The sequence below is a fragment of the Thunnus maccoyii genome, chromosome 5, assembly GCF_910596095.1.
Source record: "Thunnus maccoyii chromosome 5, fThuMac1.1, whole genome shotgun sequence".
NCBI lineage: Eukaryota > Metazoa > Chordata > Actinopteri > Scombriformes > Scombridae > Thunnus > Thunnus maccoyii.
In genome coordinates, this window is record NC_056537.1 from 6664947 (window position 1) to 6690437 (window position 25491).

At 40.2% G+C, this 25491-nt stretch overlaps 1 protein-coding gene and 1 non-coding gene across 2 annotated transcripts; both read right to left on the minus strand.

Moving 5' to 3' along the window:
• Nucleotides 1-98: 98 nt before the first annotated feature.
• On the minus strand, nt 99-15795 carry eif4g2b (eukaryotic translation initiation factor 4, gamma 2b). Its single transcript, XM_042411699.1, has 21 exons — nt 15783-15795; nt 12034-12142; nt 10293-10358; nt 9645-9770; nt 8269-8371; nt 7955-8086; nt 7566-7632; nt 7321-7472; nt 7040-7150; nt 6293-6475; nt 5747-5888; nt 5390-5553; nt 5161-5274; nt 4636-4764; nt 4363-4467; nt 3564-3779; nt 3177-3435; nt 2813-3017; nt 2208-2416; nt 1954-2075; nt 99-1683 (listed from the first exon to the last, which is right to left on the minus strand). Exons 1-21 carry the CDS (start codon nt 15793-15795, stop codon nt 1618-1620), a joined length of 2793 nt encoding a protein of 930 aa, XP_042267633.1. The 3' UTR covers nt 99-1617.
• On the minus strand, nt 4861-5043 carry LOC121898145. Its single transcript, XR_006096366.1, has one exon. It is a non-coding gene; the product is annotated as a small nucleolar RNA SNORD97 (small nucleolar RNA).
• Nucleotides 15796-25491: the final 9696 nt, after the last annotated feature.

Sequence of the window (25491 nt, forward strand, 5' to 3'; positions counted from 1 at the left end):
GATAAAAGTCGATGTTTCTTGTAATTTCATACGTTTTGTTAAGCTGTTACTTATTTTAGTAAAGGGGAAGGTCAAATACAACTTATGTAAATGTTTGCTTTCATTTCGCCAATTTAAAAAAAAAAAAAAAAAACATTAAAATTTTCCATTTTCCTTTGTCGAGCATTCGAAGTAAAACAGACCACATTCACGCTGTCACTCCAAATTCTGGGCGAGAGAGGAAAACTCCCAGATCCCGCCTTTTAACAGGTACGTTTCTCAGGCTGTCGAATTAATAAAAACGTGCGTTTCTTTCGCTCTTAAATATTAATACTTGTAAACCACGTGAAGCTTCATAGGAAAAGTCTGCTTCAATCAATAAATTTATTGTGCAATTAGGCCAGGAGTAAATCAAATACTTCAGCATTTGCTTGGGCTCTAGGTTCTTCTTAGTAAGATTTCATTATCCCAGCACAAAAAACAAACAAACAAAAGCCCATCTAACTAAGAGGTAGAAACACAGGCAACTTTGAAACGTTACGGCGGCACACCAATGATTACAGTTTGTTTTGTGTGTTTTTTTTTAAATATGGTAACATTTGGAAGATGATGAGTATTGCAACCACTCATGTAATAATAGACAACATAAGGGACAGATAACAAAAAAAGGGGAGAATCTCCTGATGGGGGAGAAAACAAAAGAGTAATATGCTCATCATGAGCGACTATGAAGAGCACTTTTATTTTAAGAAAAGAAGCGGAAAACAGTTTGTTTGTTTTTTTTTTAGTAAGCATAGGTTGACTAAACACACACCTTAATTCATTATGAAATGTTTTGCCAGCTTATGCTTTGCTCTCACTTCAGTGGGCCCCCCTTTGCAATCATACCTTTTTTTCCTTTTTCTTTTTTTTTTTGTTAAAAACAAAAAGGCTGAACGTCACATATTTAGGATTTTCAACACATTGATCAGTCTGCAGCCTTTCTGGTGATTTTAAACCCCCCTCTCTGTTGTTTCGAGTATGATGGAAGGGAATCCAGGCCCCTAAATGAAGTTCACAAAGCAGATCACTGACGAGACCTTTAGTTAACGGTCCTATGCTTATAACTAGCATTAGCGAAGATCACTATTCATTTGACTTATTGAGGGGGGGGAAATCCTACACATTTTTAAATAAAGCTGTTTCCTATGAGGGAGGGGGGAGGAAGTTCAAATCAGTAAAAGTTGAGTGGAAATGAAAAACATGCAATACAGTGGGGAAAAAAAAAATGTTACAAACCTAACACAGTCAGAGCAAAAAAAAAAAAAAACAACAAAAAACCACATGGTTGAGCCACTCCAGACTTCAGAATTCATGTAGCTGATCAGGACACAGACCCAAAAAAAAAAAAAAAAAAAAAAATCAAACATCCATTAGGCAACAGATCAAATGATGCTTCTCAGCCTATCGTCACGGTACGGGTGGTAACACATGAGGCCCTACAGGTACAAGCTTTCGGTTTATATTTGCGAGACAGAAGCAGCTGAGTGCCACATGATAGTGGTTAACTTAAGCATGGAGTTTAATAAAAAGGAAAGGCGAGTGTAATGTTAAAGATTAAGTCGATCTTCTACACCATGATGCTTCTGCTTGGTTTCCTCAATCTGCGTCGTCCTCGGACTCCTCTTCCTCTGCGGTCTCCAGCCAGGTGAGCCACTGGTTGACCTGAGAGGAAGAAATTGCACATATATGCATTTATATATATACACACACACACACATATTATGTACATACACACTCACTGGCCAATTCCTTAGGTACACCTGTGCAATCTTAATACAACAGCTCTGCCATAATCTCTTCTTCTATGAATCTACATTTTCAGTTTTTGTTGACATTGTTAGAAAGGTGATTCATTCTACTTTATGTTTATTATTGAGGTTGTAGTGGGTGGTGGTTCTTTATGGAGAACTCAGTGTGATGTGATCACTGTACCTGGAATAAAGCTTTTCCTTTTCCAGGGAATTCTTGGGTAATGTCTTCTTTCCATGCAAGGAAGGCTTCTTCTTCAATGATCTCCATGTCGTAGAAGTTGACAAAGTAGCGCAGCAGCATGCCTTAGTGGGCAGAATTTAAGAAATATACTTGTTACTTAGGTCAATAACAGCAGATCTAACTTCCTGGTCTAGCTCTAGTAGTCTGTCTTGAGTCTTGGGGGGTGAGTGGAGGTGGGGGTGTTGGGACTGTACCTTTAGGGAACCCACTGGCGTTGCAGTGCACCTGCAGGGCGTAGAGGGCGCTGACCTGCAGCTCGGTATGGTCATGCAGGAACTTCTGCATGACGGGCTTGAAGGCCAGCAGCAGCTGTTTCTCCTGCTCCAGCTGCTCTTTGGAGGGGGCCGCCAGCTGATCGTCGCCCTCCACCATGCACAGCTCCTGAGCGATGTACTGGAGGAAACTGGAAAAAAAGACCAGAGGACACTGGTGAACAAAAGGGCCTTTCCATGCCAAGACCAAAGTCTGAAGTATTTCTGATACATCCAGTTGCACTTCCTTGTATTTACATCACTAGTATGAGGTATTCACACTGAACACCACCATAATCTCAGCCTCCTTTATGCTTACTATGTTGTCTCCCTCAAACCTGGGAGTTAATTTAGAACAGGTTTTAATGGTGAAATGTTTTTAGTATCCTGCAAACTAAGCCAAGAGGTTCAGATAATAGTTTCAACCTTCTTAGAACTAATAAAGTGATTTAAGACATTTAATTTGAAATAAAAAGGTGGATACTAGACGTTCCATGCCTGACATGAACGTCTAATATACATTTTAAAGAACTCTACAATATGTTTACCTGGTCATGAGGATGTTGACAAAGCCTTTATCGGTGTGAAGTTTGGGAGAGATGTTGTCTTTTATCCACTTGTAGATGGACTGTGGAGAGGGGTCTGCCTTTATCTGCTTCAGCAGCTCCTTCTCTAGCTTCAGCAGTGGGAACAGGAAGCTCAGGCCCTTCCCCTCCAGGATCTCCAGCATGCGGTCCTTGTTCTGATCAATTTCTACAAATCGAGAAGAAGTCAGTTATTCACAGCAGGGGTCCCGAGAGTAACAACTGTTTGGTCAGTGAGAAAAGTTTGTTGAGATTTTATCAGTTGGATTTTGAGGCTTTGTGACCAACAGGTAAGGGAGAGGTGGATGTTGGGAAGGAAGGGATTTACCTGGTAGCATCTTCTGCATGTTGACCTTGCTCTGCTGGAAGAGGTCGGTGAGCCACTCCCGGTCCTTCAGCTTGGCCGTCTGTTGCAGGCAGAGCAGGAAGAGGGGAAAGTGGGTTCCGTTCTCCAGGGGGTGAGCCAGCTCCGCCACGCTCACCAGCTCTGCGATGATGGCCCGTGCCGCGAACTGGGCCAGGTAGGACTTCACCAGGGGCACGTCCAACTCGATCTTAGGGCACTGGTCCAGGACATTGAGGAAAGCCTGCAGGGAGTGGGAGGAAACGCCGGAGCATGAATAATGATGCAGCGACTTTCTGAGCTCATCGGTGACAAATATGTTCTTGTTAACCACGAGCCACCGTGATAACCACGATACAACACCGTGCGCACCTGCATGAAGTTCTCTCCAGTGATGAGGCCCTCAGTGCGAAGCATGTGTATCAGAGTGCTGGCGTGCTCCTTGTCCTCATCGGGACGGTCCAGGGAACACACGATGATCTTACTCAGCATCTCTGGCAGGAAATGCTTGGGAGCCTTCATCTCTCGCACGCCGCCCACAGCCTCGGTCAGGTTCTTACTGTTAAAGTACTCAGTCATAACCGCCTCCTGAAGCCAAAATAAGATGTGGCGAAATTGATTATCCAGCATAAAACATGAACTCTTTGTGCTAGCGTCTATTCTGTGTACATGTGCCAAACGGGTTCCTGCTTTCAGTCTCATGTCTAGTCAGCAGGATCATCAGAGTACAGTGAGCTGAAAGTAAGCGAGTGTATCAACATGTGACGAATTTAAAAAAAGCTAACTGGGCGAGCTACAAATTAAAGCAGCGTAATTAGACATGCTTATGAGTAGCGAGCTTTGCAATATGGTTAACAATGCTACTTTCAGATAAGTGTAAATGACAAGCACTTAATTGGAAAAGCCAACGACAATAATGAACTACAGTTTGCAAAGATGAGTCAGCTTTTATTCCCTGATGATCTGACTCATTTTCTGGTTTTACCGACTGCTGCTGTCTGTATCGAGTACACTGTGGTAATCTTTATTTATCCATTGGGGATCATACTGTGCCAAACCATATCTGTGTTACAGTCAGGGCTGCCTGATGACTTCAACAATTATTCGAGTATCAGAATACTTGGCCTATAATGTCTATTTGTTGCAGCTTTAGTTATATTGTTTTACCAACCGTCATCTTAAGCAGTTCTTCCTTGGCAGGAGGTGGTTTCTTATTTGTCTTCTGAGGTTTCTCTTGGATAGGCGGAGGGTTTGTCTTCAGGCCAAGCTGTGGAGGCTGAAACCAAAAGTTTGTGATTACTACACAGATAAAACTCAACTGACAAACTGACATTTGAATGCTTTTTCTTTCATGTGCTAGTTTCATAAAACCATTGTACTTTCTCTCAAAACTTCAGTCCTGTTTTATGCATTTCAAACTATCAGGTGAAGTGTGAGGTCTTACCTGTCCCAGAGGAGGGGTTTGAGTGCGTGGGGGCTGGGCGCTGGGAGGCATCATGGTGGGGATCTGGGGCTGGAGCTTGGGTACCTGGTTCTTGTTGAGGAGGAATGACTGAGCAGGCCTGAGGCTGATCTGCTGGACCACAAAGTGTCATGACCAGAGACCAGTCAGTAGGTTTTATCACGTGTCTTTTCTAAAAAATCCAGTATCTACGCATTAGTTTGAGTCATGCCCTCATATCTCATAATCGCAGTCAGCGGACCGGCTACCAGTTTGAGCGAGACAGAACGAGCGGGAGTGGAGGGAGGACAGAAAGATGGAGGAGATGAAAGAACGAGTGAAAGTCACGAGAAAAGACTGGTAGCGCGTTTTCCCCTCAGAATAACGCGTCTTTTTATAATCACTGGGCATGAAAGGTGAACAGCAGCAGGTAGGACTGCACTGTTCAGGCCATAACTACATATTCATACACTAAACTACAACGTTATGCCCGTATCGTGCAGCCCCGCTTTAAGTAGTAATGAATACCTCATCTGCATTGAGCTGTCCTTTCTTGCTGAATCGTGGAGGCATGTCCTTGGACTGGACCTGCTGCTGGGCCATGTGGTTCTGGTTCTGGTTGAGGAAATGCTGGTTCTGAACCTGTCCGGAGACACATGGGCGTAGAGGATGATGAGATGCAGGCAGAAAGGATGAAACAGAGATTTGACCTGAGGATTTGGAGAAAAGCATTAATCTCCACTGTTAACTAGATTACCTGGTTGGACTTGACAAAAGACTTGGGCCCCATGTCGAACTGTGACTGTGGCGGAGGGGCGATGTGGCCTCCGTGGCCGTTGAAGAGCGGGTTGGTGCGATGGCGTCCCATAGTGGGCGAGTACCTATCCTGAATAACCCCCGGGCCAGTTCCAATCCCACTGCCTGGGAAAGCACGACACATAGAGGAGGTTAGAGACAGACAAACAGAGGGTGAATGTGTTTTTCCTCAAGGTCAAGATTTTAAACCTAAAGAGCTTTTTTTTAACGCTGGTAAGAATAAAAATGCGAGTCCCGTTTCAAACCCTGAAAACATGAGATGTGGCTAAATAGGTCAAGACACAGAGGAAACCCGTACCTGGCATCTGTCCAAACATGTCGGCCAATCCCCCGAGAGTCTCTCTGTCCAGTTTCATTCTGTTGGGCATGAAGGGGCTTTCCAAGAAGAAGTCCATTCTCATCCCCTGAGACATGGGTGCTGGGATGAAAACACCCAAATCCTACGAGGACATGCAGACAACAGCTGTCATTAAAATGTCGAACGACATGATTCATACAATTCTAACCCAGAATTTAATCTTATTATGGGTCTAAATTTGAATCTTCGACATTAACTCAGGCTTTTAAGACCTCCATACTGGACCACATGATTGCAATCAAACCAGAAAATTGATAACATCCTGTGCATACTAGATTGTCCTGCTGACACACACACTCCTCACTAAAAAGGATGTTTGTACTCTTGTGAGAGAGGGTAATAATGTCACATGTTTATTTAGCAAGCCCGTTAACACATGAATGCCTCAGCCCAGCCTTCTGACGTTACTCGGACAATATCATTGTCGATCCAAAAAAAAACTGTGGGCGATCTAAACAGCGAGCGCGATCGTTTGACCGGACTCACTTTCACTGCGTCCTGACGGATCTGGTTAATCGTCTTCGGTCCGTTGTCGATGAAAGCCTTGCGGGGGACCCAGTTGTTTTCTCGCAGTTCCACTGTGTCTTGCAGCAGGAAGCGGATCCTAGCGGGCAAGTCCTTGTTGTTCATTAAGGATCGCATACGGCCAAAGTACTGATCCATTAAAGACTGGGGAGAGAAGAGAGAGAGAGAAAGAGAGAGAGAGAGAGGAGGGTTGAATATCTTGTAAAGCTCTGAATATAGCACACTTATCGGCAGGTTGTGTTTACTGCCACAGAAAAAGGAATAAATCTTTGGGTTATTAGCACGATGTCGCCTCTCTTGTGTCTCTTATCAGACTTGCTAACGCTACCAGCGGCTCTGTGAGAGGCACAGACTACAGTTATCAGTGTTCTGATATTTATACTTGGTGGCATTTCTTTTCTGTGAAACTAATGACACAGCTGACCCAGACAAGGCCACAACAACATTGAGAAAAAGACACTAACCAGCCAAGAATTCTCCGTGTTCGGTTGGTGTTTATGACCCTGATCGTTTTATATACAAATTCTAAGTGCTTTGCTAAAGCTTTCCTTCTGAATACAACTACACATGCAGAGTCTTCTTCAAGAATCGTCCCTGCGTGTTGTGTTTTGTTCCAAAGACCCTCCGGCATCACTACCTCAAAGCAACACGCAGCCTCTCCAGATGGCTGCGGTTTAAGCGAGAAAAATCAAAGCTCGGAGCCGTTACCTTTGCTTTCTCATGGTCGAGTCTCGGCCCCACTGTTCTCATTATCTGACAGAGGCACTCCAGATCCTCCCCCATATCCTTGAGCTGGACTCTCTTCTTCTTTTCCAGAAGCTTCGGGAAAGATTAAAAAAGAGAGAAGGAAGGCAAGAGGGTCATACAAGGTACAGTATGTGCTGTTGAAGGACGACACAGGGATGGTTCTGTTTTACAAACGAGAAAGAGAGACGTCTACCGAAAAACAACGACACGAGTGGATTTCAACTAAGCGAGTCTGCACGTACTGTTTTGATGCACTTATGAAGGATAGATTCGTGGATGAGGTCGAGTTTGCCAAGTTCCCCGATGAATTTAATGTTGCCAAGCATCTTGATCTTGGCGATGGCACGCTGCTCCTCCTCCTCAGAAGTAAGAGGGTTGTCATGTTTGTCATAGACTGGAGTGAAAGAGGAGAAAGAGCTGGTTAGCGGTGGACAGGCGGCGGTGGTGAAATGAGTTTAAAAGAGATACACAAAAGACATGAGCTTACTTTCAACATTTCTGGTGCGGTTTTCAAATTCATCTTGAAGCTTGGAAATCAGCAGTCTTCTGAAGGTCTAAGAACGATGAAAAAACAACTATTAGTTAGATGAAGCTTAACAAGAAATGTCAGAGTGAAGTGTTTCTTTAGAAGTATAAATCACAAAAAAAACTATTTGCCTTTTATGTTCCAGTTAAAAGGAGGTGTTAACAACCACAAAACTATTATTAAAAAAAACCCACATTCGCTATTATCAAGAGAAGAGCGGTGCCGACGGCTTCATTACAGCCTGCTCAGTAGTAAACAAAAAGGCACTAGTGATATATAAAAAAGGAGAAAAAAAAAAAACTTAACAAGTGTATTGAACTGTCCAGCAGAATGTGAAGAGCCATACTTACTGTGCTCTGCTTTTGGGATGTTTGGATCTCAGATGAAGGGCCATCAAAGTTTGGTGCGTCCTCTGCCAAGCGCAGACATAGCTGAGCATAGAGCGAGCTATACTTCGGCTCTTCTAGGGCTTTGTCTACAATCTGAACCACAGAGAAAGAGAGAAGGAGGGGGGAGAGAAGGAAGAAAGCAGAGAGGGACCACTCAGGTCATTAAAACATGTAGTGTATAGGTATGAGTCACCGGGAGCGGGCTGCCAAGAATGGATGAATAAATTTTCCATTTAGCAGAGTACTAAAGAAAAAAAAGAAAAGCACACACTTACCAGCAAGATGATTCCTTTAAGGACGAGTTTTGAATCTACGCCCACGTTCAGGAGCTCAAGGCATAGCTTGTCAAACTTCTCAGGCGTGAGTTTGTTGAGTATGCTGAAAGAATAAACAAAACAAAACAAAAAAAAAAAAAGAGGGGAAGGGAGGGGCAGGAAGTCAGCATGATTGTGCGAGATCAAGGAGGATGGCATGATGCTGTGTTATCAGCTAGGTTCTTCTGTTTGTACAGTTACAATACAGCAACATGTCAAGAGTTTCTTAGGATCGTTTCATTCCATCATTTTATAATAATATTACAGTTGTCACAGATGTCTTCATTCTGAGCTGGTTCCAAGCAAGTGTTCATTTTAAACTAATGTTCAGTCAAACCTGCTTAACTGATAAATGAATGATTGTTTTATAAAGCTTTGAGTTGTAGTCTTTCAAAAGTTGTCCATCAGCTGATCAGTCATCCTTCGCACTTCTGAAGAAAGCTGCAGTTTCACTTGTTTGTTGTGAGTCGGTGCGACAGAGCTATTAATTATCATTATTGTCTCGTTATCCGCATTAGCTCCTTCGTTCTTGTCTGGCTTTGCCCTTATTAAGTGTAAAGCATCCTGTCATTCGATGAGTTAATGTTAAATACCCTGATTTTATGATCATTAATTTCAAAATACATATTAGCGAGAGGAGCAGAGAAATCCAGAGGTTGCAGCTCAGTATGGATCATAATGATTTAATTTATAACTCGCCAATTTTGTCATGGCCAAACCTTTTTTTAAACAGTATAAATAAATGGAAAAACAGCACACATTTGCTCTAAATCTGACTTAATTACTGTACATACAAACGTGTGCAGTTGTTTATTTGTCCAAACTGAGACTGCACAGCTCAACGTCTACTTCCTGTGGCGGCCACCAGTTAGCCTACATTCCTGAGGGAAACACTGTCATCTCTTCATCTTTTGTACTTGTAAACATCACCTGACACAGAGGGGGAACAGAGGCTTAAGTGCTCTTAGCGAAGCACATGCCATCTTAATGACTGCAGAAATTCAGCAATTCAACACTCTGTCCCACTCTGACCTGATTACACTCACAAAATTACCTGCACATGAAGGATTGGATTACCAATAGAGGAAGAGTAGAAATATCAAGACGTAATCAATAAACTTTCTGCTGCTCCGTACTGCAGTTTAAAGAAGACTGGGTCAAAAAAAAAAACAATAACACCACCAACTTAAAAGGCCAAAAGAGACCAGAACTGTTGCACACTAAATCCAGGTGAGACTGGATGAAAGGTCTAAAGCGTGAGAGGTAACAATAAGGTGTTTTGTACCCTGAGGATGGATAATTAACTCTTCAAATATGCACAGAGGCTTGAACCTTACCCCCTCACTTTCCTGAAGATTGCATCGTGTCGCTCTTTTTCGTTGCTGGAGTTGACATCTCGTCTAGTGCTTCGTGAAGGAACCCATCTCTGAACGCTTTGCCCTGGGGTTTTCCCCAGGAACTCGCTGTAGACGCACAGACAGAGAGATTGAGTGTGATGCGACGGTATCTGATGGCATTGTGGCTGTTACAGAAACATACATGAATACCTTTGTAATCTAGTTATTGTCCTGACAAGACCTTATTTCTTACAACACAACAACAACCGCACACTCTAAACACTGCGCTACCAGGCCTACTACTACTTTACTTTTCAACCCACAAGCAGTAACAAATCTATTTTTTAGAGTGAGCACTGCACCACCGATGTTAGAGCTGTAAACACCTTCATTCTTTTTTACCCTTTGTTGTAAACTGCCTGCTTGATAAACATAAGTTGGCTATCTGCAGTTGTCTGACAGGTTACAGGACTTCTGGGTATTCAAATTAAAGTTTCCTGTAATTTATAATCAACAGAGTTTAGTCTAGTCCGCCTTCTCTGTATGGAGGTAATTATTTACAATAGTCACTGCTTCCATGAGGCTAATACATAAATCACCATGCGTTATGTATACTCTAAAACAAACAAAAAACACTGGATGACATACCTGTTGCCGACAGTCTTGGGATAGTGCTGAGGTGCACCCCTACCACCTCCTCCCCCCGAAGAAGCACTGCAGGAGCAAACATAAGGAGGGGGAACCCGTTAAGTACATGCAAACAATGCAGAAGATGTATCTTTACAAGGACTATACTGGATATATACTCGCCAGTTTAAACTGTATATGGAATTGGCTTGTCATTCCTGCTTTTTCTTGTCTATTGATTTTCTTGTTTTTACAATTACTCCACATTATTACTGATGTTTCCTCTTCGATACAGCTTACCTACAAGTATGAAAATGGTATTTATGGCTGCTGTCCATTAACAGTGCAGATCAGCACACATACAGAGCAGATTTCCTTCACTAAACTTGTATAACATACAACATGTTACATCTCATTTTATTACATGTAAGACATTCATTCCCTTTATTCATCACGTCATGTGAAAACATCACATTTCCACACAGTCAAATCAAACGTGTGCATCCTGGTCATAGATCGGTAATAAAATCCTGATGCACAACGGGGTGTCTGTTCTGCTGTTGACAGATCTTTGAGCTGAAGAGTTATCACACTGAGTGGCAGTAGAGGAGGTTGTACCATCGCCTGGTTTAAAGGTAATCTAGACGACTTCACTACCAGTACTGAGAGCATCAGAACAACAAATGGAAATGGGTCACGCCACACTGCATTCACTCTGCCCTGTATTTCCATCATCCTTCTCTGTTTCCATTGGTTAGTTTTATAGTTGGGTAATTTTGAGACAAAACTGTTTTTTAAAGTTGTTTTTTTTTGCTTACAATGCTTTTGCCCTGTGTTTCTGTGTACAATGACGCAGCTTGAGAAGAAAAAAAAAAAGAAAAAAGTGCAGTGACTTGACTGAAAATGGGATTAGACTCTGGGGCTCCTTGACTGATGATTCAAATTGAAAGAGACACTGAGGAACAAGAGCCCTTGCTTACAAATGAGCTGAATTTACACTCTAAAAACAAACCCCAAAAAATGCACAATAAGAAACTAATCTCTAAGAATACAATCCGATCTGTCGTAACCGGTCATTTCTCTGCAAATCAATAGAGTTTAAAAAAAAGAGTGGAAACTGAATAGCTTGGTCTGGCTAACAGCTACATGAATAAACACTGCATGATGTGTTTTCAAGTGACTGTCACTATCAGTCGTAAGAAAGCCAGACAGTGCGGCTTCAGGAATGACAATGTGTACACTGATAAGGAGCAACACCAAAAGCAGTACATCTAAGAGGTGATAGCGTGCTCACCATTCACTTAACTGAGCAGGACACAGCTGAAGCTAATCTTCATGTAGCCTTGAGTTTGGACAATGCTGTATCTTACATAGATATAACCAAGGTCGCTCTTTTCACGCTGCGATGTTACAAATAACTGAAGTCTCAGTTTTGACATTTGAGAAATGAATTCAAGGGAAGAGAGGAATCTTGTTGACAGCGACTGTATACTGTCAAATGGGTGTGTGCCACCACCACAACTACACAACCAACGGGAAAGAAATTCTCCCAAGGCTCATTACATCCACCCAACCCCCCCTTTTTAAAAGGCTGCACAAAGAGAAGTGTCTGACAGCCATTTTGAGCCTTCCCGCATCCTGCTTTGTTCTAAAGACCGGAAGTTCCTGCCCAAAATGCTAGCAGAGGGCTAACCATGATTTGAGGGTGGATGGGGGGTGGGTGGGTATTGTTGGTATGTTGGCATTTCCTGCTCAAGCTTACCTGAAACGAGAAGCACCCCCTTCTGCAATCACACTCTCCACTTTGGCGGCTTGACAATGAAGAATACTCAAAAGAATAAGAATAATAGGAGGGGATGGGGAAAACGGCGCTGGGGAAGAGAAAAAGGGAATGCAATTAGTAACAGAGTGGGGTGGGGGGGTGACAAGACATATTCATAGGCATACATCATTAGCTGTAACGGCATGAATCAGACATTAAACAGAACGTTATGAGTTATCCTTCATTATCTTCAGACAACGTCAGACACCCAATTTAGCTTGATAAACAGTCTTTGATATAGGCCATTTAAGATAAGATATCGAGGCAAAGTATAAACACGACAGGTTACACACTGCGAATGGTTTAGCTGCTTGTTGTTATCATCTTATTCGGCACGATGAAAACATATGCCGAAACGTAGAAATCTCTGCTCTGCTATAACAAAGCAGAGGTGCGTCAGCTAACCGGCTAACGTTAACCAATTTAGCTGACTAGGATGCTAAAATCCATAGGTTAGCTTGCTAGCTACGTCACGACATCGGTTAAGATGTTAATCACATCTGAGTACAATATGTTTTGCACTGTTTACAAAAAAGGTTAAATCGGTTGTGCATAAATGTTTACAGTAACATTGAAACACAGCTACTACTTCATCCGAGATGTTTGCTTTGCTGTTGGTTTTGATATTCTGATCGAAAACAGGGCTAAGCTAGCCTGCAAAGTTAACGTTACACCGTTAAGCAGGGGAACGGGGCAGGGCAGCGTGGTTAGCCGCTAACGTTTCCAGTCGGCAGTGCTTGCATCGCCATCCCATCATGGCTGAGGCTTAACTAAGGGTTTCAGGCCAGTTTAGAAGTGATTTTGAACCGAGTCATATCTGATGAAAACATCTGTCACGTACGCTGACATTCAAACGATGCCATCAGTTATTTTCCTGTAAATACTGGTTATACAGTAGCTAGGCGACGACGCCATTTTCTACTTGAATGTAAATCAGCTGAGCCATCGGTATGCTAGGCTAACTGCCGGCTCTTGAGCTAATATGCTATAGTTAGCTTAAGCAAGCTGATGTTAGACGTTGGTATTTTAGCTCGCTAGCTAGCAGAAGCCATTTTGGATAAACCGGTGCAGGTTTTGTCGGGGAGAAAAAATCTTACCTTTACCAAAGCAACTTCAGTTTTATATTGTTGTGTGACTACCAAAGAAGAAATAAGACAGTTGTAAGAGAAGAGCGGGTTTTTTTTCTCCGACGGATAGCAGGAGATCTAAAAGCAGAAAGATGACCGCACAAACACACACATCAATCCCCTGCTTGCTGCCTGGCTTGTTTAGCTGGTAGAGAGCTCAAAAGCTTGCTGACTTACGGGGGCAGAAAAGTCACCAATTTGCATTGGTCACTTCTTTTGTTGCCATGTCATTTCTGACCAATCAGAAAGAAGAGTTAGCTTTTAAGGCGGTTCCTTTACCACATATCATCCAATGGGAGGCGTCCTTAAACAAAAAGGGACCGCTTCCTTTAGTTGATTGACATATAATTTAACATCTGCAGTGCAGGAAAAAGATATTGGTGATCTGCTTATATTAATGTAGATAAAGGCGTTTAATTAATACTAATTATATGCTCAATTATACAATTATTACAGTCTGTTAAAATAGACACATTCATAAGAAGTATGTGTGAACAAACAAACCTATATATAATATGGACTGAAATTCTTTTAGGAAAAAAAGTTACTACATCTTTGATTTTGACAATTCATTTTCGGGATACAGGCTCCATACCGGGTGTTTTTCCGACATTATTTATTTTCATTTGGCCATATAGCTCTTAGACATTTCACTTCACTTCCATGTGGATAATATGTGGCCTTTGGTGGCTCCAAACATTTTAAAATATGCTTTTAAATATTTATTTTGATATGTATGTAAACAGTTAAAGGACTGCTCTCATGTTAAACAGATGTTAAATGATGCTAATGTTAAAAAATAAAATAATGTTATTACTGATAATACTGATTCTATACTGTTAGAATGATAAATCCTATGCATTTTTCAGGATTTCTTCATAAAGTCTAGGTTAACAATGACCAAAATAACAGCGAATATGATTTCAATTAGTATGATTCAAAGAGTGATTCCCATTCTTCAGATTATGCATGTATTTCCATTGATTTTGACATGGAACTTTAAAGTACTTCATATGTTATATGATATGCCATAAAGACAAAAATTCCAATACAAAACTAAGCGTTGTGCTTAATTTAATGTGTGTATTGATTCCTTGTATCCCCTTTTCCCCAGAATCTCATAGAAAGTGTAAGTATTGTGAAAGAAGACAAGCAGATCAGTCACTGGTATATATGAAAGTTATAGAGTAAAAAATTGAAACAAACTGAATACCATATACTGTATATCCAAAAGGACTTAAATCTAAGTTTCCCTATTTTTAAAAAATGTTTTTATGTTTAATTCCAAGGAATCAATAGGTTGTTATAAATCATGTGCAGAAAAGAATTAAATATATTTTTTCAGGGTTCTGGTTACCATAACTTTTAAGTGAGACACATTATTTTGCATTTTATACAGTTTTTGAAAATCAAAGTTCATACTCAACTTCCTCACAAGAGTGAGCGCATGACCTCTGATCACTTTATTGGTCATCAGGAGGCTCGAACTCATGACCTTCTGTTTACAATACAGCCTCATCCACCCTGCAGTCTCTGTGTTGATGTTGCTGCTGAAGAAAATATACTGTCCACACCCAATCACAGTCTGGAGGAGCTCTAACTGACTTCATATTTACTTCATCCACAACTGCCAGGAGCTGCATCTGTCCAGGCCAAGGGCAAACTGCAGCACATCACTCAGTCTACTGAGAAAGGCATGGGTCATGACCTCCTCTTCTCCATGCAGCCAGGAAAATAATTGGAGACCTCCGTCACCTCCGACGCCCAAAAACTCCCCCTGGCACTTCGAGTTAATCAACCCTCCACTTCTCCTCCTTTTTTGCAGCACTGTTGCCAAGAAAACATGAGTTTCCACACACAAAAAAGCAAGAAGCAAGAAATAAACTGGTTTTAGGGAATTATCTGAACTCGGCACTCTATATTTAATCTGTAAAACATAATGTGTTATTTAGTTTGGATATTTAAAGATACTTTTCACCCTTGTCTTTAGAATTGGCAGACACAAAATATAAAGATATGAGGATATGAAAGAAAGTTGACTGAAGTGCAAATATTAAAACATTACTCCCAGGTTTCAAACTAATGCTAATACAGCTAATCAGTGAAATCAGCCTATGGTGCTCTGTAAATTAAATGTCTGTAATTGCAAACCACTGATCTATTGCCATGTTTCCTTTGCTCCCTTAAAGCCACATGTACTGTGTATGCTGTATAAAAAAAGACTAAATAAAAAATGAGATTTATTAAAATGACAGACATGAGGCACATGGTTACTAAAAGTAACACTGTGTGATGCATAATTGTGTAGGAATATGAAGAAGTATAGATAAAGTGATGAAACAGAGCACTATTTGTTTTACTTGGTAACATAGCCATTGTATGAGAGAAATATAAAACTCAATTGAATTTAAACATGGTTCATTAAATTTTCCACTAGAGGGCAGAATGATCCCTCCACTTGAAATAGAAGACATCAAAAGGGTTCATGGACTTCTGCTGCACTGTAGATCTATCTTCCATGAGGATGCACTCTCCATCTGGATCTCTCAGAAATCCTATTACCTTCCCCTATCATAACGACTGACTTCAAACCTCACAGACAAAACAAAACACCTGTATGCTGTACCCTTGACAACGCTATCATGTTCTCTCTTCTCTCTCTCTCTCCTTATTGTTCTCCACTCTTCCTTGAGGAAAACTTTCATCTTGCAGGTTCGCGGTATCTCTTATTGCTTTATGATGATAAAGATCGTTGACCCAATTAGCTGCCTTTATTAAATACCAATCCACTGGCCCTCATTTAAACCACCAACCAACCTTCACACTATACTCAGCCCCTCCTTTTGTGTTTTTAAAGTAAGTGATTAGAGATTTAATTAGCTGAGGACCTTGCTTCCATATACTGATATTTGTGCAGAGTTCAGAGATAGAAGCCTCAGCTGTGTGATAACTTACAAAGGAAGATGTAGGCTAACAAAAGTTGGGCTGTAGTTCTCTTAGTCAAAGTACTTGAAATGAGCTCAATCTTAAAACACCATTTGGGCCATTTGCATGTCAAAATTAATCTTCATTCATTATCTTTTTTCAGCACTGTATCTAATAACACACATTTAACTATTCAAATTGTGTAATGGTCAATCTCAGGCCATTTTATTTCATTTTTACAAGGTTTCTAAATGAAAAATACTTCATATGAGTAACAGGACTGAAAGTAAAAGGACTGAATTTTTGGCATAGCATCAGCAAATACATGAAATGTAGCCACATGGCATCAATGCTAATAGCATGACAACACTTCACCCGAGCACCTTCAACTGGTTTACCAAAACTATCTGTAAAAAAAAAACAACATAAAGAAAGAATTTAGGTAACAGGACTGAACCTTGAGCTTGACATTCTCAGTCATACTTACAATATGATCAAATATATAGAAAATAGAGTGAGAGAACTTACTTTTGATCTTCCCGAGACCTGCAGGAGACTCAAATGATGTTACTTCCTATTGATCATGTGACCCGTAGAATGTCCCAAATTTTTAGAGGGGGGGATGTGTCAGGGTAACAGGACTGAGAACCTGGTGACACGACTAAAATGTATATTTTAACTAACATACTATGAATTTTCCAGTAGGAAAATGTATTTCATGTCTAAATGGGAAATAGAGTGACACAATAAAGAAGATTTCTGAAGGATTCTAATTATTATATTTCATGGTGAAGTGTAGTGTTAGAGAATGGGGATGGGCAAAAATCCTATTTTTTGTTCTAGGTAGTTTTTATTAAGGTTTTACATGATGTATCTTCAAATTAAAATTAGGACAAAGTGCGGGACACTTTGCTTGATAACATAATGTATTATACAGATACTTTTCATGCATATTCATGCATGTAATGTCCTGGGGAGGGAAAAGGCACAAATTCGGCGGAATGGCCCATTTATATGTGAAAAATGAAGTACATCCGCAGTACCGCTTTCAGGCTGTTTTCATAAAGACCTTCATCCACACTAAGATGACTGAACAACAGGAAAACCTTCAAGCTCAACAGGAAAATGGTTAAATGGCAATCTCCTCCTTGCTGTCCTCTTTCATTTGGCAAACAACAAAATTGTGCATCACAGCCCAACATCTGGTAAGAAGTGGGAGTCTCAGTGTGTTATAAACCTTTCTGTCCCCTTCTGCTCTCCATTATCACTTACTGTTTTTTAATACAACTCATTGATTTAGTTCTTCTCTTTTACATGTTTTTTTGTATTTTAGTTATTAGATGTCTCAGCAAGCAGAAAATAGCTATTTGTTAACATGACATAAACACATGAGAGCATCAGCACAGCTATAAACACTTTTGCCTTCAGAAGACGACCATTGTATATGGAGTGAAAATGCACGTCTTCTCGACTGTCACAGTGCCACCAACTGTGACAGAAATGGCTTATGTCAATGTTTTTGAAAAGCTCAGTTTTCCCTGTCCACATTGAAATGTAAGGCTGGTGTTTTCAGTTTCATTCACTTTGGTGACAGTTTTTGTAAAGCTCAGTTTTGGGGTGTGAAAAAAACCCAAAATAGAGATTTTTAAAAAAATGCCTTCTTTCAAGATTTAAAAGTTCAGTAAAGTAGAAACAATCTAGTTTGTGCTGTCGTCTGACCAAAACCTGCCGTCATAGCCTCCTCCTGCAGCCCTTCCTGGCTGCATCACACGGCTTCCTCCCTGATCTATCTCCAAGAGCTTTGTGTTTTTTGTATGAGTAGTACAAATGGGGAAAAGGGAACGCAGTCGGATGGACAGTGTCTCCCCAAAGGCCCTTATAATGTTGCACTCAGTTGTACACAAAAAGTTACGGCTGTATTTGTATAAAGACTGAAAAAAGAGAGCCTGAGAGGCTTTAAAAAATATTTTGTTGCCACAGAGATTTTCCATATAGTGATACTGACAGCACAGATAAATGTGATGAAACACTTACTTACACACTTACATACAGTACAACTTTCTGTCTTGTCCTGTTTGATTTTCCACCCAGGGGTTAATCCTTCTGCTGCAGTACGATGCTTCAGCATTATCCACAGGTTTGGCAGCGATCATTCTCTTTCACTTTGTTCTACTTAAGAAACATTTGCTGTCATCATAGAAAGGTTTCTGCTGCTATAAATAAAGAGCTAATGATTTACAAGGACATAAAATCTGCATGTTGAGTAAAAGCAGATGAATGGGGTTATCTCTTCAGTCTAAACTCTGAGTAAAGATGTCTCATACCGTAAGCGTCAAACTTTGAAAGAACAAGGTACTGTCTAAGACTCGCAAAGGGGGACTTGTGACCTTTTCCAAAGACACATTTATTGCTCAGTGACAGCCACAGTATAAGGTTTTTATTTTGTTTGTTTGTTGTTTTTTTGTTTTTTTTACCAATTTTTGTTGGGAATCAGCTTGAGTGAGCTGATGCAAAGCTTGAGCTGTTGCAAAGATGAATGAGGGATAAGGAATATCTGATAGTTTAAAAGAGAGAAAAGTGAAATACGAACCATTTTCATACAGAAGGTTTTTGGGGTTTTTTTGGCAAACAGAAAAGCAAGTCATGAATTTCGTTGTAATTCCTTTACAATTTCTGGTAGCTGTATGCCAAGATGTCTTCTATTTCACAGTGGGAAGATTCTGTCAGAAGACTGCCAATAACTGAAGCTGGATCACAGCTTTAGTTATTGGTGTACTACTGTGTCTTTGCCATAGTTGCATAAACATCTTGGGAACAACAAGTTCAAGCTTTGTACCCTTCCACGCCGGCTATTTATACCTGCTTCACCTTTAACTTGCTCCTATATGCATTCATCTATGACCTTCTGAGGAAATATGAATGAAATACTCCTTTGCTCTTCCCCTGAGATGTGTGTGACCTCTCTCGCACATTTCAGAGCCTCTATTTATCCAGGAAAGGGTTTTCTCAGCGTGCTGCATGCTGTGATTTCTATCTTTATACAAAATTCACACTTGAGAGAAGCCTAGTACAGCCAAAGCCTTGCATTGTTGGCCAATGAGCACTAGGACCAGCTGGAAAAAGCCACACTAGATAATTTGAACATTATTTTTAAAACAAAAACAGATTGGCAATGTACATTTCATTTTGTTGTTGTGTAGTAGCCTACAAGCCAACCCATATTTTACCCATATTTGACAGCACCCCCAGTCATTGACTATACTCACATGATAGCTGAAGTCACTTCAGTTGGTCCCATGTCTGCAGCCCCTTTCATTGCTGAATTATAAGCCTTTAAACATGCACCGAGGTTAAGGTTCAAAGGTCAGTATTTCAAAGCAGGAGCCATGTAGAATCTTCATACGGACATATGTTACTCTCCAGGTCAAGATCTTTCCAACGATGTATTTGGTTTAGCTCTACAACAAAGTTTTAATTTTTGTCCATTTCATGGACACAAGCCATCCCAGGCTTAGTTTCCGAGAGCATTTTACAGGCCCAATATATAAAATGAAGCTTTTTTGTTTGTTTGTCTTTTATTTATAGTGGAAATACTGACTGAAATGAGTCACCTTCAGAGATCACAATACTGCTGATAATCTAGGGCATTACTACTGTCTTGGAGGAAGGTCTGAAGTGCTTGGGTTGGGGTTGGGGTTAGGGTTATGGTTAAGGCTGAAAAGACAAAGCCGTTCTCATTCAAGCATAGGCTATTATTTACATAACCCTGGATATTTTTTTATATCTTTATGATTCTTGGGTTTGGGATTTTATGTCAGCATGAAATCTGTTTATTAGCCAGTGCAAGCATACAAAGAATTCTTGATGTTTGCTCCCAAATAACGCTACACAGAAGAATAAAAATAGACAAAAGTAAGGTAATAATAATAAGAATAATAATAATAATGAAATAAACAAAGGCATATTAAAATGAAATTTTAATTTTAAAATCTATTTACAGAATGGAATAGTAATATTTTTGAAATGGGATATAAAACTTAAAATGAAATATTGACTGTACAAAGGAAATACGGACTGTGCTATGGACAAAGAAATGGAGTGTATGAAATGTGATGAGCAAAAATCAAATGTAATGAATAATTGAATTATGTAACAGTAAAGGTTTAATGTAATGCACAATGTAAAGTCCAGTTTGATGAAATACAGGAAAGTGACAAGTGCAGGGATGAGGGATGTGAAATGTAAAGTCCAGTTTGATAACCCTGTCTTCATCCCATTAATATGGCCATGGTACAAGATTTGATGCACACACACACACACACACACACACACACACACACACACACACACACACACACACACACACACGCACACACACACACCCACACAGAGCCTCCGGGCCAGCCTAAGCAGTTGGAGTGCTTTACTTGATGATGTGGCTCAATATTGATTGAGGAAGACTCTATGTTTTAAGAAAGATGATTTCATATTAAATATCCTCAGACACATATTCTTTGAAATAATTAATTTAAAAGAAATAATTCTACAATCACAGGCTATAAAACACCTTTTCTTGACAGAGATAGTGGCGCTTGGATTTGATTTGCAGCGTGCATTGGCAATTTGAAATGGAATGAAGCCCACAGATGGCAGACAACCCAAAATCCAAGTCACCTACAACACAATGCACTTCTTTAGCCTACCACTATCAAAAACTGACAAATAACCTCTTTATTTCCCAGAATCAAAGGAGAAATAATTAAAACGGATGTTCCTAACATTAACCTTTCATACTGTTGAGTTATCAAGGACACTTTGGTGTTTTTGTGTTGAGAAATGTTAAAAATATCATTAAAATATAACCTTAACACGGTGAGGCCACTTCCCGGCGGCGGGTCATCCGGTATGCCCACCAGACTGACGTGGACTGTTGACTATGCTGATAAAATTAAAATAAATAAGCAAAAACAAGGATAAAATCTTGTCATTAAATATTGAGTGATGTAGAGGTTATAGTTAACAAAATGAATAACAAATGAGAAAAAACAATAAAGCTTCTGTGCTCCTGAGCCCTTACTGAAGAAAGCATTTTGAGTGATGCACATGACTATTGATTGTTCATTACTGCAAAAACTCTGCTATTGCTTTATGTCCAACCGCCTACACAACTTTACAAAACATATCTGAGGGTTGTTGAGGGAACTAACTGGAACACAAGTACACAAAGAAGAATTTGGGGAAGTGGGCAAAAAACTGAGGCAGTTCATTCAAAAATAACCCCTGGAATAAATTGAAGATCACAGATTGATGCTAGAAGATCTGAAGGTGTCCTTTTTACCTTTTAGAATTTGGCATTCATGGCCCCCAGAGGATGAAGTCTAAAGATTATCGTGATCCCCTGACTTTTCCTCAAGACTCAAGAGAACTTTATTGTCAACTTTATTGTCATACAGGCCTACAAATACACAGTATGGATGAAATATCATTTATCTGGGGCCAGTGGTGCTACATTTAACATTTTAAGCTGTGCAGTTTCTTTAGCGCCACCAACAGGCAAAAGTTCTCATTTATCCAGTGTCTCAATATACAGACATTCACGGTTCCCAGATGATGTATCCCAATGACTCAAATGATCCTGTGACCACCATGAGGTTTGTGGTTTTGAGTAAAACGTTTCAACAACCTTTGGATGGGTTGGCATGATATCTTGTGCAAACGTTCATGTTCCCTCAGGATGAACTGTAATCACTTTGGTGACCCCTTAACTCCTCAGCAAATACCTGCTGATCAGCAGTACAGCCATAGCTGTACTTGGTGTTCAGTGTGAATTAGCAAATATTAGTATGCATGCAAAACTGTCATCATGGCAAACATCATATCTGCTAAACATCAGCATGTTAGCATTCCCATTGTGTGCATGTTAGCATGCTGGCATTTGCATTTAGCTTTAGTACAGCCTCACAGAATTGCTAGTCTGGCTGTAGACTCTAGTCTTGTTTTCTTGTCTTTGTCTGCCGAGGGACATCTTGATGGGCAGTTTTGGGATTCAATCTGGCAATCTTCCACCCACAAGCCCTCTTATGTGCATTTGAGTGTCTGTTGTATTATACCAGACATACCATTTTTTAATATAGTGCCAGTAATAGTGGGTATGAGAATGGGAATAGAGTGTGATGGAAAACTTGAAAACAATTGACTGTGTGCAACCCTTTAATCCTTACCCTTTGTCCCTGGAGGGTTTTATAAAAAGTCTCCCATTCCCAGGCTGTCTGCTGAGGTGCTGATAAACTGTGGTACATGTGACCCTCTTCACATGCGAATCAATAATGCACTGTGATATCTTCTTTTTAATCTCCCCAGTCAATTACATTGTACCTGACAGGCTAATCTAAAAGAACGCATTACTGTTTGAGTGGCCCATGGCAAAGGGTATCACTCTCCGTATAAGTAAGGGGTCTCTGGCTGCTTGTATGAATTAGAGTGCAGAAAGCGAAGTGACTTTATATCAAATTTCAGACTCTGAAAGAGACGTGGGAGAAATAATTCAGTCTTCATGTGAAAATCGATATAGGTCCATGTTTGCAAACTTCCAGTCGGTTTCTGGTTCATCACAAGATGATGGTGTATTTTGAAGACTTTTCTGAAAAACTTCTCCAAGCGGCACAATTGATAACTTGTCAGTTACATGTCAGACTCAAGAACGACTTATTAAAACAGAGGGAGAAAGCATTGTTAGAATAAAGTGCAAGAGTATTACTCCACCATAAATACCCCATACAGTGCAGATGCACAGGTGGGGATAGGCTACATTTTCTCTGTGGAAATGTACCATCTGCTTTTTTTATTTATTTTTTTATTTTTTATTAAAACAACTTTTCTCCAACTTTTTTTTTTCTTATGAAAGAAACAAATCTTGTTTGTTTGTGTTTTTCTCTTTGCCGAGTATCTCTCCGTCTTGGGAATGCAGGATTAAAATATTAGCACTTCCTATTCAAACTCTTCCCTCTAGTTCAAAACAAAAATCAATATGAGCTCCATTATGTAAAAATGTTCAAAGAAACATGGTCCCAAGGGTGGGGTCGCAAACTGTGAGCATTCCGGTGTATTTAGACTTGAGGATATATACCCCACTGATAGAACAAAGTTTGCCTTTGGACTGAAATTTTAAAGAAATTCACTTGAAGCTGGAGCCTTTTTTGCTGGTGGAGATTGTTCTCTACATGCAAAAAAGTGTGGGATAATCCATTTTCATAGTTTTATGTTAAGTATTCATGATGCATATGTTTATTTGAATGTTAAAGAAGGACTCGTTGCTCCTGGGTGTAATTGGTCCCTGCACATGGATGTTTTTGTACACAGAGAACGTCGCTTTCTATACAGTAGACGCTGAGGAGCTGAAGTGGTCCAGTCCCTTGATGCTAGCTGAGGAACATATAGAAGTCTTTTATTAACAGCCCACAGAGGGACTGGTCTCAGAAACAAAGAATCCAAACAGTAAATCAGGCAAAGCTGGCCAGGTTTAGAGATTGAGTACCAAGCACAAATATATTCATGAGAAGCTTTTTCCTTAAGTGAACAAAATGAAGATTTGTGTTCTTTCTTGCTGTACCTTTAAAATGGTTACTCCCTGCTGGCACTGCATTAAAATCTGAGCCTAAACATGAATACCCTGAAAGTACAATAAATCGTCTTTTATATCTCAACTTGTGTTAAAAAAAAAAAGACGGATTGTTGCTGCACAAAATGGCACTCAAACACGCCATTACACTGGACCTCTGTGGTAATTTTGCACCATGCCAATTACCACGCCCCATCATTTGTGCCATCCAAACACTAATGGGAAGCCTAACATAAGAGAGCAAAGGCATCCGTAAATAACTTCTTGCTATGGAAATGGAGGAGACCAATGAGCGGGAAAGTGGCCTCGCTGCTAATTAAAAAGCCACCGCTCGGGCAGATCCTCTCCCTCATTAAAGCTTTGAGTCCTCTCAGGCTCTGAGAAACGCTGTGTTCCTGGACAGAGCACGCATCAAGACAAGTCACAGAGGTTAGGACTAAGAAAAACCAAGGTGGCTTTGAGGAGGATGACATCCAAACCCAAATTAAGTTAATTTGAGGTTCTGCAGCGGACCTGTCAAGTCCTCACAGCGTCAGGACTTTGGCTGACATACGGCTAATAGGCAGGACAGCTCTGCGGATAAAACACTGTGTGTGCTGCAGAGTTAGTGTCATACTCGTTCTGTGCCTCGACTCTCTCTTCCCCTGAACTGACACTGAACCTGTCTGATATTTTTGGGAAGGAAAATATAGTTCATTTGTGTGAGATGCATCTGATTTGCATTTTGGAGAGTTTCTGTAAACGCTTTGATTGACAAACTGTGGCGGTTGTGGGTGGCACATTGTTATCTTTGTGACCATATATTTTCATTAGGAAAATAAATTGATTTGTTGAATTTTGGTTGGACTATTGCCATAGCATAATGGATGATATGTAAGAGGGAGACATCAACAGGCCTTCCTTTGATTTATATTCAAATGAGCCATACACAAGAAATTGGATTTCATGTTATCTCCCAAAGGGTTTTTTTTTCTGTTAATATACAACAAGTGGATTAGAGGTGATTCCTCATTTTGCGGCACCATCTGAGAAAGCTACATCAACAATGTGGAGCACAAGCAGAAATTTATACTGACTCCATCATCTATGTGAAAATATGTCCCTTTTTGTTTTTGATTTTCTAAATTAACAAATTACCACCTGGACCTTTTCAAATTTATACATGAAAGACAGTTTTTTTTTTCTGCATTTGATAAATGAGTTTTGAGCATCAAAACTTAAAAGGAATATAAACAAAGGGCAGAAATGGAAGAGGAAAGCTCCATGGTGTGAAATATAATAAAAGTTTTTCAATGTGAATTCAGTTATTGCACTATAATGCCAAACACAGCACCAAATGATGGCACTGGTACTTTATATGTGTATGATGGATATCTAATTTTGCACCTCAGTGGTTAGAGAGTTCCTGCAGTTATTCATTCTAAAGGTAACAGAACATTAGACTATTATTAAATAATATGAATATGATTTGTCCTCAGGAACTGATGATATTTAACCATATATACTGTCTCATATTATTGTTCTCTCTAATAAGTAAAACTGAACTATTCTTAGAACTTCCTGGAACAGCCTCAAGGAGTCCTGGAGGTCTTTAGAGCCCACTTAGGGAACCAATGTTTGGAGCAATCATCCTGTAACTTCATAAATTGGATCACCACCTTAACAGTAATTGTGCCAAGTGTCTCTGTACAACACTGAATTTCTATGTGAATTGAAAAACCTTCACAC

What these genes read in the sequence shown, in the direction of transcription:
- eif4g2b (XM_042411699.1), bottom strand. An exon ending in TCCGTCAGGACGCAGTGAAA is followed by an intron (nt 5,889 to 6,292) that starts GTGAGTCCGGTC and finishes ATGTCCTCGTAG; the next exon opens with GATTTGGGTGTTTTCATCCC. An exon ending in GTCAACATCCTCATGACCAG is followed by an intron (nt 2,417 to 2,812) that starts GTAAACATATTG and finishes CTTTTTTTCCAG; the next exon opens with TTTCCTCCAGTACATCGCTC.